General features: G+C 37.7%; 1 protein-coding gene across 1 annotated transcript; it reads left to right on the forward strand.

Moving 5' to 3' along the window:
* The first annotated feature begins 4487 nt into the window (after positions 1–4487).
* LOC127122665 (uncharacterized) lies at positions 4488–5872 on the forward strand. The gene is made up of 2 exons (XM_051052965.1): positions 4488–4883; positions 5060–5872. The coding sequence occupies exons 1-2, from the start codon at positions 4488–4490 to the stop codon at positions 5870–5872; spliced, it is 1209 nt and encodes a 402-aa protein (XP_050908922.1).
* Positions 5873–15292: the final 9420 nt, after the last annotated feature.

Consider the following 15292-nt stretch of genomic DNA (forward strand, 5'->3'; position numbering starts at 1 on the left):
GTACAATGCATGGATATTGGTGTGGAGTTTCCATGATTGTTAATTTGAAGGGGAGTGTTGGTTAACCTCCTCACGTTCGGTCAGCCTAGGGTATGGTTGGCTGTTGACCTGTGTCACATGGGTTCTGGTGGTTGTGTGACACATTTGCAAGGAAGAATTCATCTCTCTCATTCCTAAGGGTGAATTTAATCTGGGAAGACTTTCAAATCTGTTGAGGTGCTTGCAAGCCGAAGATGTTGACACTAGAAGAGTATTTTCAAAGTACTCTTATGGTGGAAGTATCTGAAAGGAATATTGGGAAAGGATTTAAGATCAATATCTACTTGTTCCAAGTACAAGTATGTAATTGATTATCCTTGGAGCTCAAGATAAATGATGTTTTTAAAAGAGGTTGGAACATCTCATCTTCAGGATCCTGTGCAGAATCACAGGAAGGATAGTACATTGGTTTATGATCTATCACTTTGGCGGTAGCAAAAGCATATGATCTCTGAAAAGGTTTCCTGGCAAGAAACATGTTCAGCCTTGGTGTGTACAAGAAGAAGAAAACATCATAGTCCTGATGGTGGTTACTTGGATCAGTTTACTTCTGATCTAGGTAAGGAAGTGCATTAGCTAATGCACATTATGGAGTCAAGAACAAGTGGCAGCAGTCTTGACATCATGGAAACAGCTTTGCTTTAGGAAGTGGAACCCTTGGTATAGCTGAAGGGATAGTTTCTAACTGGTCCTTCTGAAGACTCATGCATCAGAGTGTCTGATGTCTTTGGAGAAGAAGCAGGGATTCATCAAGGTGTGAGCTTGGATGACTTAACTGCAAACCTGCAGGATGGAGGATGTTTACTCAAGCTTGGTTCCACAATCAAGTCTATGAGAACATTGAACTCTTGTTCTGTGAAGGGAGGAAGTTCTTTCAAGTGGCAGAAGAAGGAGCTGAATTCAACAGCTAGATGTCAAAACACAATGTTATGACATTTGGTTCAACATCAGAATCTTAGTTGGTGAAGTGGCACATCAACTTGAGATAGAAGGGTCTACAGGGTTGTAGATTGGATACTTCAAAAAAGCTTGAAGTTCAAGTCTCACTTGGAAGATCAGAATATCTTTGGGAGAAGTCTGATAAACATGGAGAGGTCAAAGAATGGCATTTGACTTTTTCATATGAGGATTCATGATGGAGGTAATCAACCAGTGGCATTTGGTCTATCTCAAAAGTGAGTTCGAAGAATCAAGACAATCAACTTATGGCAGCTGATTATTCTTGAGGAAGGTCTGAGACAAATTACTTTGAGCAAAAAGGTAGTAAGTTGAAGACAAAAGGAGGTGTTTTCTATTCTTCTCTTGGAAGGAGTTTTGAGCTATCTATGGAAGACTATCTCTTGTAATGGGATGAGAATGTATATGTCCCAATTTGTGTCTGGTTTCTTGTGGATCAAGCTAATGACTCAGTGATATCTGAAGATTATCAGATGGTGTTATGTTGTGAAGGATGTCCTAACTCATGTTAGAACATTTTATGAAGTGGTTTTCTATTCTGGTTAGAAGAGAGATTGACACAGAGTATGGATGTGTTCAGTCAAGAGGGTTGAACAGAGGGTGTGCTCTTGAAGACATGAAGATGCGTCTTATGTTTTCCATTCATCAAGTGGTTTGGGTTCTCGTTGAATCAGAAAGTTTGTAAAGGTCCAACTTTGGGGTGTTGGATATGTTCATATGTGTTCTCCATGTTTCAAGAGGAGAGTTGGTTGTTCATGACAGGGGGAGTTTTGTCTTTTCACTGCAAGTAATCATCAAGCTTGTGGTCTATGTGTTCTCAGTTAACAAGGTATGAAACCTTGTTAGTTAGTGGGATGATGTGGTGTGTGTCAAGGCTGAGTGAGCAGAAGAATGTCTGACCGAATGTCATGACATTGCCTTGGACAATATTGTTATTTCCTTCTGAAACTTACAGTCATAAGGAAATATGGAAGCAGATGCCAGTATGACATTCTGGCTGGTACAGGTGCTGGAGTTTCAGTAGCTGTTTTTTGGTGAATGCACAGATTGAGGGGGAGGAGAAGTACCCTTGTGCATGTGTGTATTACTAGTAGCCATAACTAGTAATTGTTTTGCTTCTGCTGCTGATTAGACTACTGTTATGTGGTTTAAACTGCTGATAGTTTGCCTTGTGAACAAAAACGACAAAGTGTTCACAAGATGTCATATGTGATGTCTTAACATAAGATATCCTATGTACCTGCTGGAAGTTATATAAGGAAATGTGAATGTGTGGTGCCAGATGTCAAGCTACCATTGGAGGTGAGAAAGTGGCTTTAGAAAATGGTGATAGGGAGGATATATGAAGAACACAGACAAAAGCAGTATCAAATGTTAAGATATAGCTTGTAACGTGTGTGGCAGCATTTATGGAATAGTCTTGGAACTGCTGTTTCTGGAAACAGTCAAGAGCTGTAAAAGGTATTCAAAGATTATTTGGGATATTGGTGGTGATTCTTTGACTGATTCACAGCAAATATGGATGGATCTTAACCAAGCATTTACTCCTACCGTTAATTCCTAAGCATGGTCTGGCCTATTTAAAGGATGTATCAGCACTCCTCTTCTCACAAGAGCGACATTTCATTCCCTCTAAACCATGGGGTTTGTTAAGATCTTGGCATACTGCTCCTGGATCTGGTTTTGTGAAGGTGTCATTTATAAATGTTTAGCTAGAAAGGGGGAGAGAAATATTGTTTTGAGGATGCACCAGAAACAAGCAATATCTGGTAGCAAGGAGAAGATGGATTCAGACACAAAAGTCACTAACTGGGTATATCAGTTGTGTCTTGTGATCTGAGTTAAGAAGACAGTTGGGTCTTGTGATCTGAGTTACATTATCTATGTACTCAGCATTACATATTCTTCAGGAAGCCCTACTGTTGAGGGGAAGGGTTGTGGTGGAGTTGATCCTTGTACATCGTCTTCCTCATGTACACCAATAGTGGTGGTGGCATTGGGGCTGTCAAAGACAAAGAGGAAGTGCAGACCCATATTGGGTTATTTGTTTTAGCTAAAATTTGCCAAAGGGGGAGATTGTTAGTACCTTAAGATTGGCATTAATTTTGTAAAACAAATAGTGTAATCACCTCTGTTGTTTTAATATGTTGGGTTGAAGAAGTTCAACATCTGGACCAACATGTCATGTAAGATGTCACGACAATAGGACTGTGATATCTCACATGTGTATAAAACTGAATCAGTTAATTCTGGTTTGGTTTGTGATTAATTAGGAGATCTGGTGAATATCCTAACTCCTTGTGGAGATCTTGAAGATTCAATCAGAAGATTTGGTGAATATATTTGGTGAATATACAGTTCCCAAATATGGAGATCTTTTAGGAAATAAAAGATTGAAGACCTTGATTGTAGCAGAAGGATTCTGCCAGCTCTGTAACAGCAAAGGAAAGATTTGCTGCGATTTCTGAAGGCCCAAATCCAGTTGGGTGGTTAGGTTATAAATAGCAGATTCTAACCTAGGTTTTGTAAGCCTCAAACAATGTAAAAATTAGGGGTGTGTGTGAGGTAAACCTCCCAACCTATGGGAAGGTTACCAGGTGTTTCTCAGTGCTTGAAAGCATCAGATTATTTGTAACTCAAAGCCTGTAGGCAAGAGTTGTTATGTTCTTGAACGAAGCTGTGAAGCATGTTCAAGTTGTCTAAGCATTACATGGTAATTGTAGTGATAGGAATGGAAACTGGAGGTTTCTATGTAGGAGTGCCTAGGTATAGATTGCATTGGGTAGGGATTAAGTGAGGAGTTGTAAACGGGGGAGTTTAACTCTGAATTAATACTGCTAATAGTGGATCTTCTTCCTGGCTTGGTATGCCCCCAGAGTAGGTAATGTTGTACCGAACTGGGTTAATAATTACTGGTGTTTTTACTTTCTGCGTACTATATTTTGTATGTTATAACTCAGTCTATTTCTAGTCTGTTTATGAAAAGAATAACAGACTTGACACATAGCCTGCAGTCTGATTGCAAAACAGAATGTTATGACATTCATTATTGACTGCTGTTGTATAGACTGGTTGGTCTGTTACAGTTCAACCTTTTGTAATGTTGGAACAAGTGATGTTCAAATCAATGTTGAGACATCATGCTAATAACTGGGCAGGATCAATAAATATAAGAGTTATATTTGATCTCTATTGTGTCTTTGCACTAGATGGAAAAAACTGGATGTTCTTCTTTCCATGGTGGTATATTAGCAGATGTCTTGACATCTGTAACAGAGTGCATATGAGTATTGGGTTTTAATTGTTATAACTGTCTTGCTGTATTAGTAACAATGTTGGATCAGATGTCATGACTTCGTGTAGAACATCTGAACTCTGACTATACCAGAATTTCAGGTAGCATGCGTACTTTCAATGACTTAGGCGAGGCCTTTGTCAAGCAGTATAAGTACAATGTGGATATGATGCCTGATCATGACCAACATCGGTCTATGTCTCAGAGAGACAAAGAGACATTTGAAGAATATGTGCATAGATGGAGAGAGCTAGCCGCTCAGATCAGTCCTCCATTGGAAGAAAAAGAAATAACTAAGATCTTTCTTAAGACTTTGAGTTCATTTTACTATGAGTGTATGATTGCTAGTGCTCCAAATGATTTCATCGAGACAGTGAACATGGGGATGCGTCTAGAGGAAGGTGTCCGTGAGGGCAGATTCTCTATAGAAGAAGCGTCAGCTAATAATAAGTATAGGAGTGGAGAAACTAATTCAGTGATTATGGAGAGGCAAAGGAATCCTTATGTTAAGAAGAGTTCCAGATCTTATCAACAACATCATCAAGTGTCTTTTGTCATTCCATTATTTGCCAATAATTTTTCTGTTCAATCAGTAACAGTCCAACCTCAACAACAAAAATTACAATGCACTTATAAAAACAATCATCATAACAAAAATCACAACAATGATCATCACAACAACTATGAGAGAAAGAAGGTCACATTTGACTCTATTCCGATGTCCTATGTCGAATTATATTCGTCTCTTATTGTAAAAAACTGGTTCAGCCAAGAAGTCATCCACCTATGCCTGAACCTCTATCGTGGTGGTATAAGCCTGATCAACATTATGCCTATCATCATGGGGCACTAGGCCATGATATTGAGAACTGTTTTCCGTTGAAATACGAGGTTCAACGAGTGGTAAGAAGTGAGATAATGTCCTTTGAGGACCGTGTGCTGAATGTTAAAGCCAATCCGTTACCCGTTCATGGTAACTCCTCTGTAAATATGGTGGACGGTTGTCCCGGTGAGTACAAAATTTATGATGTTCAACGTATCAGAAGATCCTTGGTAGAGCTTCATAAGACTTTGTGTCAGATTAGTGAATGCAAGCATGATCATGACGGTTGTATCATTTGTAGTGTCAATCCACGTGGGTGCATGATTGTGAAGAGGGATATTCAAAGGTTAATGGATGAAGGTATGATTCACATCAACCAAGCTAGAAATCCGGATGATGATATGAATGTGATTATTCCAGTTTTCAAAACTCCTGAACGAGTGGTGATTCAGTATGATAGCAGTAAGAGAAGCAATAAATCGGTATCGTTGGTAGTGATATGGTTGGTGGGCCCAGTCCCGTACATATATGATAAAGTTATGCCTTATAAGTACGATGCTACTATGATCAAAGATGGGAAAGAGGTTCCTCTTCCAACGACTACTTCAATAGTAAGCATCATTGACGTTGTCAAGGTGACCCAAAGCGATCGAGTGTTCAGTATGGTATTTCGGAAGGCTGTCGAGAATGTTGTAGTTGGAAAGAAGGCCGAGGTGGTTGTTCCTTTGTTGGATCCTATTAACACTCCAATCTGTTAGTTTGGTGAGTCTAGCAGTTTGAAGATTAAGGATGATAATGATGAAGTACTCCGTCTAGTAAAGAAGAGCAAGTTTAACATTGTGGAGCAGCTACTCCAGATGCCCTCCAAGATTTCTGTTTTATCTCTATTAATGAATTTTTAAGAACACCATGAGGCTTTGCAAAAAGTACTTAAGCAAGCCTACATTGAACATGATGTTAAGGTTAATCAATTTGATGACATCGTTGCTAACATTACTGCATGCAACAATCTGAGATTCTGTGATGAGGAGCTTCCAGAAGAAGGTAGGAATCATAATTTGGCCCTCCATATATCTATGAACTGTAAGGAGGATGCCATGTCCAACATCTTCGTAGACACTGGTTCATCTTTGAACGTTTTACCCGAGTCTACCTTGGCTAGGTTATCTTATCAAGGAGCACCCATGAGATATAATGGTGTGATTGTGAAGGCATTTGACGGTTCTCACAAAACCGTCACTGGAGAAGTTGACCTCCTAATTAAGATTGGTCCGAGCAATTTCCAAATTAGTTTCCAGTTAATGGATATCCATTCGGCCTATAGTTGTTTATTGGGTAGGCCACAGATTCATGAAGCAGGTGTTGTCAGGTCAACTCTACACCAAAAACTCAAATTTGTCAAGAATGAGAAGCTTGTTATTGTTAGAGGTGAGAAGGCACTATCGGTGAGCCACTTATCATCTTCTACGTATGTTGAAGTCGAAGAAGCTGTTGGAACTCTGTTTCAAGCTTTGTTTATGGAAAATGTGATCCAGAAGACCGAGGCATCCATGTCTTTTTTGAAAGATGCACAAGAGATTGTTCAGGATGGTGACACAAACAATTGGGGTCGTGTCGTGGAAGTGTTTGAGAATAAGAATCGGGACGATTTAGGATTCAAGCAAGGGTCCTTTAATAAGGAAGTCAAGGCTATGAAATAAATTTTCCATAGCGGAGGGTTCACCCATAAGGAAGAACAACACTCGGATGCGATCCTTCATGAAGATGAAGATGAAGAAGAAGGCGATGCCAACTTTGTAACGCATGGACAAATTTGCAACAATTGAGTTGTTGTTGATGTTCCTGTTATAATACATTATTCAAAGTAATATACCTTATTTTTTAAAAGAAAAATCTTTCTCATATTCCTAAGGGAGAAGTGAAAACATTGTTAGGCATTTTCAATTATCATCAATAAAATGCAATTTTATTCATCCACATTTATGTTGTTTTTTACTTTTTGCTTTTTTCTGAAAATGGTAATCACAAAAAACATAAATAGACAATTATTTTTCTCATATATGCATAATATTTGTTTACACTTCATATTTCTAAAATAAAAATATCAAATCATTATGCAGGTTGCTTCTTAAACACGTGTAAAATAATGACCCTACTTCCTCTCCGAACTTTGATTTTCATGTGTTCGAAGCTAAGGAAGAGAATGATGATGAAGACGTTTTTGATGAGTTATCTTGTTTTATTGAGCACGAGGAAAGAACCATTCATTTGTTTGAAGAAAAAATTGAGTTGGTCAACTTGGGTTCCGAAGATGATATCAAGGAGGTCAAGATTGGGTCACAGTTTCATCCAGAGGTTGAAAAGGGTTGATTGAGCTTCTACGAGAGTACTCTGATGTGTTTTCCTGGTCTTATCAAGACATGCCAGGTCTTCATACCGATATTGTGGAGCATAGATTGCGGTTGAAGCCAAAATGTCTGCCAGTCGAGCAAAAGTTAAGAAGAACTCATCCTGACATGGTAGTGAAGATCAAGCAAGAAGTCCAAAAGCAGATTGATGTTGGTTTCCTTGTTACCTTCGAATATCCAAAGTGGGCGGACAATATTGTGCATGTTCCTAAGAAGGATGGAAAAGTCTGCATGTGCGTCGACTATAGAGACTTGAACAAAGCTAGTCCCAAAGATGATTTTCCTCTGCCACACATTGATATGTTGGTAGATAATACAGCTAAGTTCAATGTCTTCTCTTTTATGCATGGATTTTCCGGTTATAATTAGATAAAAATGGCACCCGAAGATATGGATAAAACCACATTCATTACACCTTAGGAAACATTTTGTTACCGAGTGATGCCTTTCGGTTTGAAGAATGCCGGTGCAACATACCAAGGAGCCATGACCACTCTTTACCATTATATGATGCATAAAGAGATTGAGGTATATATTGATGATATGATTTCCAAATCAAGGTCTAAAGATGAACATGTTGAGAACTTATTGAAGTTATTCCAGCGTTTGAGGAGTACAAACTCTGCTTGAATCCTAATAAGTGTACATTTAGTGTCCGCTCTGGTAAGTTGTTGGGCTTTATTGTCAGTGAGAAGGGTATTGGAGTTGATCCTTCCAAGGTTAAAGCAATACAAGAAATGCTTGCACCCAAAACTGAGAAGCAAATCAGAGATTTTCTCGGCCGCTTGAACTATATTTCAAGATTTATATCGCATATGACTGCCACATGTGGGCCTACATTCAAGCTCCTTCGAAAAGATCCATCTTGTGATTGGACCAAGGATTGCAAGAAAGCTTTTGACAGTAATAAAGAATATATGCTTGAGCCTCCGATTCTGTCTCCGCCTATTGAAGAAAGACCTTTGATCATGTATTTCATTATGCTTGAAGAGAGTATGAGCTGAGTTCTTGGTCAGCAAGATGAATCTGGTAAAAAAGAATATGTTATTTACTACCTCACTAAGAAGTTCACCGATTGTGAGTCTTGTTATTCTATGCTTGAGAAGCCAATCAAGTACATATTTGAAAAACCTACTTTAACTGGGAGGATTTCCCGTTGGCAGATGTTGTTATTTGAGTATGATATTGAATACCGAGCTCAAAAAGCGATTAAAGGTAGTGTCTTAGCTGACCATTTGGCTCACCAACCTATTGATGATTATGAGTTAGTACATATTGGATTCCCTGATCAAGAGATGTTATATTTGAAGATGAAAGACTGTGATGAACCATTTCTTGAAGAAGGGCCTGAACCCGGTTCCCATTGGGGCATGGTATTTGATGGAGCTGCTAATTCATATGGTAATGGCATTGAGGCAGTGATTATTACTCCTCAAGGAACTCATTTTCCATTTACAGTTAGATTAACCTTCAAATGTATAAATAATATGGCTGAGTACGAAGCCTGCATTATGGGGCTCGAAGAAGCCATTGATCTTAGAATCAAATATTTCGACGTCTATGGAGATTCAGCTTTGGTTGTTAACCAGATTAAAGGTGAAAGGGAGATGAATCAACCCGGTTTGATACCATATAGAGATTATGCAAGGATGATATCAACTTTGTTTACAAAGGTTGAGTTTCATCATATCCCTCGAGATGAAAATCGGATGACAAATTCTCTTGTAACATTAGCTTCCATGATTGTTGTGAATTTTTGGAATAGAGTTCCTAAGTTGACTGTAATGCGCCTTGATATGCCAACTCATGTTTTTGCTATTGAATAGATCAAAGACGATGAGCCATGGTACTATGATATTAAGTGTTTCCTCCAAAGTCAGATTTACCCGCTTGGGGCATCTTTGAAAGACAAGAAGACTTTGAGAAGACTGGATGGCAACTTCTACCTGAATGGTGATGTGCTTTACAAGAGAAATTTCGATATGGTTTTGCTCAAATGTGTGGATAGACACAAGGAAAACCTATTGATTACTAAAGTCCATGAAGGTTCCTTTGGTACTCATTCCAATGGATATGCTATGGAAAAGAAGATGTTGAGAGTAGGTTACATTGGATGACAATGGAATCTGGTTGTTGCAAATACGTGAAGAAATGCCATAAGTGTCAAATCTATGTGGATAAGATTCATGTTCCTCTGACACTTTTGAATGTAATTTCCTCTCCATGGACCTTCGCTATGTGGGGAATTGATATGATTGGCATGATAGAGCCCAAAGCATCAAATGGAAATCAGTTCATTTTAGTGGCTATTGACTACTTCACAAAGTGGGTTGAAGCGGCATCGTATGCTAATGTAACCAAGCAAGTTGTTGTGAGGTTTATCAATAATCAAATTATTTGCCGATATGGTGTTCTAAGTAAGATCATTACTAATAATGGATCGAACTTGAATAACAATATGATGAAAGAGCTCTACAAAGACTTTAAAATAGAATACTGTAGCGGGAAATTCATGATCATCAAGCTATTGACAAGCTAGAGATCAAATAACAAGAGTCGCCACCACGCTTTTATTGTTTCCAAGGGAAAAGGGAAAAGTACGAACAAAACCCAACAATAAGAAGTTTTCAAATCAAAACTAATAAAATGTCAGAGATTACAGGTAAGGGGGTTGGTTACACAAAGGAAAGGTGTTAGCACCCAAAGTGTCCTAGGTACTCTTAGGGAGCCCTTTTATTGTGCATATGTATTTGGTACAAAAATGATGTTTTCAAACAAATAGAATGGGGGGATGAGAAAAGAATTCATTAATTATATTTTTTGTGTTTGATAAGACCTTCGGTCTTGTGCCTACGTGCCAACATAAAAATAAGGGATCAAAACCTCGTAGTTCGTGATACAAATTTCAAAATGGATGCATTGTTTTTAACAAAAACAAAGTTTCAAAGGCACAAAGGCCTAAAAATGGTTTGAATGAGTTAGTTCTTTTTGGATTTTTGAAATTTTAAGTCAAGTATAATTAAGTTTACTTACAAGTTTGATTTAAGAAAATAAGGTTGAAAATGCAATGGCATAAGACCAAAGTTTCTATTTTTTTTACAAAAGTAGTCTAAGTTTAGAACAAAAGTAGTTCACACGAAGAAGATTTTGAAAAATGGAGTGAGAGATTTTGAAATTAAAGAAATGAGGAGAAGATGAAGAGACTATCCTATGTACAAAATTAAAAGTTTAGAGTTGAAAATATCTGACCAAATGGGTAGCAATCCAATAGACAAGAATGTCAATAAAAACCCAGAATTCCCTTGGACTTTTAGAAATAAGCAACACACAAATGCACAATTAAATTATCTTGAAGAGAAAGGCATCAAATAAAGATGGTCATATCAAAGCTTATCCATTCCATGATCTTCTAAAAAGTAACCCATGCAACAGATGAATTCCACAAGTCATAGGTTCAAAATAACAGCTTCACAATGATCATGTTGCAGATGAACTTAGAGATATCTTCAAAGATGTATCAAATGAATTTCAGATTGCAAGCACTTGGTTCTTTATCAAGTTGGAATTGGCCAAGTTCTTTAGCATAGGAAGGTTGCCTAGATTCTAAATCCATTTGTCCAAGATCAAGCCAACAATCCACACAAAAGTCTTTTAGGGTTTTGTTATTATTATGTGCATTAATGGTCAAAGACCACACAAACAAGCAAAGTATACACAAACAAAATATATCACACAATGTGGTCCAAGTGGACAAAGTGAAAATTGCACTAACATAAACAATTAGAATGATATGAACAATGGCAAATGAAATAGAGTGATAAAAGTAAATTGCATTAAAGTAAAGGCTTGAAATTAAAAGTTAGTAGTTAATAGGTTAGAAGTTAGTATTGTTTTGCTTTTTGCTTTTCATCTTAAGACATTCTTTGGAGAACACTCAACCCACTTATCACAAGCATGAATCCTTGAGCCAAAACATCTTCTAAAGGAAGGAAAGAAGGCCAAGTTTCCACACAATACCATGAAAGAGGGGAGACTTACAATCTCACTAACTAGAATGCTTATGCCTTTTATGTTACAAATTTAGCGTTATGTTAAGAAATCGGATTTGGACTTATGTAGAAGTCACAACTATTTGAGGCCGAGCAATAAAATTTTGGTGTTAATGCATGTTAGAGACATAGTATAATGGACTTATTGCTGAGCATATGAGGCTCTATTTATAGCTGAAACCATTGATATTTGCACACTTGAAATCACTTTCAAAATTTGTTCATTGATGATGCATGGGTGTATGGGCGCGCATAGGCCCATAAAATCATTTCCATAAGTCCACAAATGAATGTAAGATAGTCTGAATTCAGCTTGGATTGGAAGGCAAGTGTGCATTTGGATTTGAAGTTTGATTATTGCCAAGTGATGACACCACGTTCATGCCATGTGCAGCCTATGCATCCCTTGTCCAAAATGAATGAATTTGAGCTCTTTGGAAAGGTGAGATCAAGAGGAACAACTTTCATGTTCAACACTTTTTCATTTGGAGTTTGTAACTTGGAGAAATTTGAGGTGGAAGTTTGGAAATGTTTGACATATCAAAAATTTTCTAAGTGTCAAGCCATATGTCTCAATATTCCACCTTGCTTAACTTTTCAAATGAGCTCAAATGAGAAAAGTGTCTTCATAAAAGTTGTAGATATCTCAACGACCTTCAAAATGGTCACCAATTTCATGTCATTTGGATTTAAAATGATAGAGTTATGCATTTTTGAAGTTTGGAAAAATCACTTGATCAATGGTATAGGTCAAAAGTGACCTATTATGTAACCTCATATCACATGCTCAAAAAAGTTGAATTATCTCCCACTCCAAACATCAACCTTGAAGTAGACACATTGAATTTGATTGTGCAACTTTGAAATCTTTCATCTCATAAAAATTGAGCAAGTTATGGCCTTGGGAAGTTGACTTTCAAATTAGGGTTTAGACAAAATGACCTATAATGTTTCAACATAGAAAATGATTTTCCAAGAAAAACTAGCTCTAGGTCTAAACATGAAAGTTGTTTTGAATGTCATTCAGAGTAACTTTTATCTTGGAATCATTTTCATATTGTGAAAATTGTAGGAGATAGGGTCTAGGGAGACCCAATTTTGATTAGATGAATCCATCTGGCCAACCACCATCAACCACCATCAGCCCCTGCCTCATGAATCCATGGCCTTCCCAATAAACAGTTGTAGGCCGGGTGGATATCCATTACTTCAAAAGTAATTTGAAAATTACTCGGACCTATCTTGACTGGAAGGTCCACTTCCCCAATTACTGTCTTGCGCGAACCATCAAAGGCTTTGACGATTACACCGCTATACCTCATAGGCGCTCCTTGGTAAGATAACTTTGACAAAGTTGACTTAGGAAGCACATTAAGTGACGAACCCATGTCAACAAGCACATTTGACAAAGCATCTTCCTTGCAGTTCATTGAAATATGCAAAGCCAGGTCATGATTTCTTCCCTCCTCAGGGAGTTCTTCGTCGTAGAAGCTGAGATTGTTACATGAAGTGATGTTAGCCACAATGTGACTAAACTGATCCACAATAACATCCTGCTCTACGTATGATTATTCAAGAACTCTCTGTAGTGCTTCTTTGTGTGCTTCAGAATTCATCAGTAGAGACAACACTAAGATTTTTGAGGGGGTTTAGAGCAGATGCTCAACCATATTAAATTCGCTCCTCTTTATTAATTGGAGTACCTCATCATCATCATTGGCTTTCAAGTTGCTGGATTCACCAGACTTATCTTTTGAACAGCCAACTGGATCTATATTAGGCACCTCCGCCTTCTTACCAATAATCGTTTCCTCTTTGTTTTCTGGGACACCGGCCCAAACACTTGTAACACCCCAATTTTGTCCCTAAGATCCCTCATGGCATCATAACATTGCATTTACATTGCCTCAAGGATCATTAGCATCTTGGTTCCCTTTGCCTTTGAGAGGGACTTCTTGTGAGTGGTTTGAGATCACCAAGCATGCTTGAATTGTATATCATTGCTTTTCTTATTTTGTTTACTAACTAAAAGTACAAAAATATGTCACTAACATCTTTTGTTTGTAGCTTGAGCAATCACCAGGTCAAGAGCTTCAAGGAGATCCTTTGTGCAATGGTAAGGACAGGAGAAGATGATAGCAAGCATGGTAATGGTTCCCAAAGCTCTCATCCATCAAATATGCCTCCCTAGCATCTCAATTCATCATTTTAATTAAAGCAAGTCAAAGGGTTTGAGGTTTGTGCCCCAAGGAAACCCTAATTCATCTGTGCACCACAATGCCTTGCTCTTGAAGCAACCTCAACCCATGATCAAATACAATCAAGGGAAGTTCTTTAATTCATCATTTCATGCATATTTGAACTTATTTGAGTGTCCTCAATCATCAATTCATCAAGATATGAGTCATGGACTTGAGAAGTTGATCAGTCAATTCATCTGACTATTTTGACATGCACTGAGACCTAACTTTTTATGTGTTGGTCAAATGGAGATGGTTCCAAACGCAAAAATGTTCTTAAGGAAAATATGAACAACTTTTATGTTCATCAAAAATTGATTTGAAGCTTGGAAGGCCATCTCCCATTCCAATACATTATAGGTCATTTTGACTGAAACCCTAATTTTGGATCAACTTCCCAAGGACATAACTCATTCATTTTTTATGATTTTGAGGTGGGATCAAATGAATTGGAAATATTAAGATGTCTACTTCAAATGTTTTGTTGAACAAAATTTCAAAATCTCAAAGGAAATACATATGATAATGCAAGACATTATAGGTCCTTTTGGGTCAAATGCATTGAAAGGCAAAAAAGTCCAACTTCAAGTTCCGATAACTCTTTCATCAAAAATCCAAATGATGCAAAATTTAAGCCCATTTTGATTGTCTTAAGAATATATACAACTTTGATGTTGGAGGTTTTTTCCATTTGAGGCTTGCATCATCAAAACAGAGGGGCTTGAACATTGGCCAAATTTGGAAACCTTGCCTTGACATGTTTTGCACCTTACACTTTAAACTCAAAATTCACTAATTTTCACACTTCAAATGGAGTTTTCTTCAACATAGCAATTGATCCTCATGTCAAGACCTTTCCAACGATTACCCATAAGGCGATGTTTTATTTTTGGAATTGGCATTTTCGAAGAAGGGAATATTTTGGTGCATTTGTGGAAACTTGATTCAAACTCATTGCACACTCCAATTACCTCACATCTGCACGTCCATTTCAGATCAAATTGACTTCATCTTGCCATTCCAATAAGATTTGGGCCCTCCATGCACCTGTACAGGCCCATGCATGGAGGCCCTCTTCATTCATGCACATGAGAATTCACCTTGCTTGCCTTGCCATTTGCTATAAATAAGTGTGCTCAGCTCCACTATTCTTCAGCCTGAAGGCACTTGTTATGCTACACGAATCTCTCCATAGCCATCACTAAATGAATTTCTACTTTCTTCTAAAAAATTCAGATCTGAATTTCAACTACCTTGGTTGATTTTCAGACCTATAATTCCTCATCCTTGCTTCCTCTTCATCACTAGATCTTACTGCAAGCTTTGGTTGTGGAGAATTGTGCTTTCAAGATCTACATTTCAAAGGTGGATAGCAGAACTTATTTTCTTCGAAACTCCTTGTTTATAACTTATTTATTGCATTTACTAGGTTGGCTGAAGTCCTCTCATCAGAGGCAATTCATTTATGCTTTGAATTTTCA

The sequence above is a fragment of the Lathyrus oleraceus genome, chromosome 2, assembly GCF_024323335.1.
Source record: "Lathyrus oleraceus cultivar Zhongwan6 chromosome 2, CAAS_Psat_ZW6_1.0, whole genome shotgun sequence".
NCBI lineage: Eukaryota > Viridiplantae > Streptophyta > Magnoliopsida > Fabales > Fabaceae > Lathyrus > Lathyrus oleraceus.

What these genes read in the sequence shown, in the direction of transcription:
- LOC127122665 (XM_051052965.1), top strand. Translation starts at nt 4,488, where the DNA reads ATGTCTCAGAGAGACAAAGAGACATTTGAAGAATATGTGCATAGATGG. An exon ending in ATAATTTTTCTGTTCAATCA is followed by an intron (nt 4,884 to 5,059) that starts GTAACAGTCCAA and finishes AAACTGGTTCAG; the next exon opens with CCAAGAAGTCATCCACCTAT.